The 2,617-nt window shown below is 34.3% G+C and overlaps 1 protein-coding gene across 1 annotated transcript; it reads left to right on the top strand.

Annotated features, from left to right (window-relative positions):
• Positions 1-1,421: 1,421 nt before the first annotated feature.
• Positions 1,422-1,895, top strand: LOC136090912 (protein GVQW3-like). The gene has a single exon (XM_065817888.1). It carries the CDS (start codon positions 1,422-1,424, stop codon positions 1,893-1,895), a length of 474 nt encoding a protein of 157 aa, XP_065673960.1.
• The last annotated feature ends 722 nt before the right edge of the window (positions 1,896-2,617 follow it).

Below are 2,617 nucleotides of genomic sequence, written 5' to 3'. Positions count from 1 at the left end.
TTCCATAATTAAAACCACTTTATTCCATAATTAAAGTCACTTTATTCCATAATTAAAACCACTTTATTCCATAATTAAAACCACTTTTTTTAAAATATATAAACTGAAAAAAATTGCTCAAGTATGACACAAGAAAGAAAGACCCAAAGTGATATTACTAACGAAACGATTAAAAATGTTAAAAGATATTTAGATCTTGAAAAATCTAATAAAGAAATTCAAGAATTAACCAACTTATCCTACAGCTGTGTACATAAATTAATTAAAATAATTAATGATGGCTTAACAGATACAGAAATATTAGGTGCCAAAGGAGGGCCGAAATTTAAGGATAACAGTATAATAAAAAATGAAATAGCCACATATTTGAATAATGACAGTAGTTATGTTCAGCAAGAAATTGTAGAAAGTTTAAATAATATTGGAACCAATCGCTCACCAAGTTATGTAAGTAAAACTAAAAAAAAAAAAAGGGATATATTAGAAAGGGGTTAACTTAAGTACCAATTGAAAGAAATTCTCCAAGAATTTTAGACGCCAGGCAATTATTTGCAAGAGAATTAGCTAACTATAGTTATGAACAATTAGTATTTTTAGATGAAACAGGTTTTAACCTACACATCACTACTAACTATGGATACTCATTGGTAAACCAAAAAACATATGTTACTGTCCCAGCCAGCAAAGGTGTAAGTATTAGCTTGATGATGGTTATTAATACTAATGGAATAGTCTCTTATGAGTTAAGTGATGGTGCTTATAATTCAGAAAGATTTAAAAATTTTTTACACAAAATCTTATTCCATATTTCAGAAGCAATCCATATCACGTTCTTATCGTGGATAGTTGCAAATTTCATCACAGCGGATGTGTTGAGATTATTAAATGAAAATCGGATTATATTCAAACTTTTACCTGTCTATTCTCCCCAATTGAATCCCTTAGAGGAAGTTTTTGGTGAAATAAAAACAATTTATAAGAGAATGAAACCATTGACAAAATCAAGAAACACGATATAAGAACGCGTTTGCTATCTACTAGACACCCGATCAGGTAGTTTTGCTATTTTTTACAACCATCTTAGGCAATAATTATTGTTGGCGTTTTCTAGAAATTCTTTCATTTATAAATAAAAATTAAACTTGAAATAATTTGTGGAAAATGTTTTCTATAATTTGTCAAAACTTATTTGTTTAATTAAATAAAGTATTTATAATCTTGTAATACTACTGTGATCAAAAAGTAAGGTGAATTTTTAATTTAAACTTCCGGCCTTATTCGAATCGTCCAATCTTTTTTATTTTTAAGTTGGTAGGAATGTCATTAACATTTGCGCCAAATTACATGTCAAACTCATAATTATTTTTTTTTTGTTTACGCTTGTTTCTGAAGTACCAAAAGTGCATTCGGCGATTTTCACGATGTCTAATTTTGTTGAGCAAAGAAGTGCTATTAAATTTTGTTTGCGGAATGATATTTCTGCTGCTGAAACGTATCGAATGTTGCAAAAGGCCTCCGGTGAAGAGACTATGTCTCAAAAAAATGTTTACAAGTGGTACAAAGACTTCAAAGAAGGCCGAGAACGTGTTGATGACTTGGAACGCTCCGGACGACCATCGACTTCGATTGATGATCGCCACATCAACAAAATCAAAGAATTGGTGCTTGCAAATCGTCGGTTAACCATTCGAGACCTTGTTGACATGGTTGGAATATCATTTGGATCGGTGCAAGCGATTTTGAAGGATCATTTGGGCCTCAGAAGACTCAAATCACGTTTGGTGCCGAAATTTCTCAATTTCTTTGAAAAAGAGCGTCGCGTTAAAACGTGTGAAGCAATGCTTTCTGACTATCAAGACGTCTACAAACAAATTATTACTGGCGATGAGACTTAGGTCTACGCATACGACCCTGAAACAACCGACCAATTGAGTAAATACTGTGAAAAAGGCGAGCCGAGACCGAAGCAACCACATCAAAGTCGCTCAAAAATCAAGGTCATGTTGACTGTTTTTTTTGATTATTGTGGTGTCGTGCACTACGAATTCCTTCCAACTGGCCAAACTGTCAACAAGGAATATTATTTAAGCGTTATGCGACGTTTGCGTGAAGCTATTCGCAAAAAGAGACCGGAATTATGGGCCAATAACTCTTGGATTTTGCACCACGATAATGCGCCTTCGCACACAGCACTGGTTCTTCGTGAGTTTTTCGCCAAAAACTCTACCCATGTTGCTCCACAACCACCGTATTCGCCCGACTTAGCACCGTGTGACTTCTGGCTGTTCCCAAAGCTCAAGTGACCACTACGGGGAAATCGTTTTGAGTCCATTGAAGAGATACAACGTGAATCGGCACGCGCATTGAAGGCTATCCCTACCGAGGACTTTTCAGCATGCTTCGAAGACTGGAAAAAACGTTGGCAAAAGTGCATTGGGGCCGGGGGGATTATTTTGAGGGGGACGATACAGATTTGGAAGAATAAATAAAGATTTTTCATTTTATAAAAAAATTCACCTTACTTTTTGATCACAGTAGTAGAATGGTTTAATTATGGAATAAAGTGATTTTATTTATAGTAGTTTTAATTATAAAATGACCCTGGGACATCATAAGA

Source organism: Hydra vulgaris, chromosome 14 (assembly GCF_038396675.1).
Source record: "Hydra vulgaris chromosome 14, alternate assembly HydraT2T_AEP".
NCBI classification, from domain to species: domain Eukaryota; kingdom Metazoa; phylum Cnidaria; class Hydrozoa; order Anthoathecata; family Hydridae; genus Hydra; species Hydra vulgaris.
This window is presented reverse-complemented; position numbering and strand designations above follow the sequence as displayed.

Coding starts and splice junctions, on each gene's coding strand:
- LOC136090912 (XM_065817888.1), top strand. CDS start 1,422: ATGTCTAATTTTGTTGAGCAAAGAAGTGCTATTAAATTTTGTTTGCGG.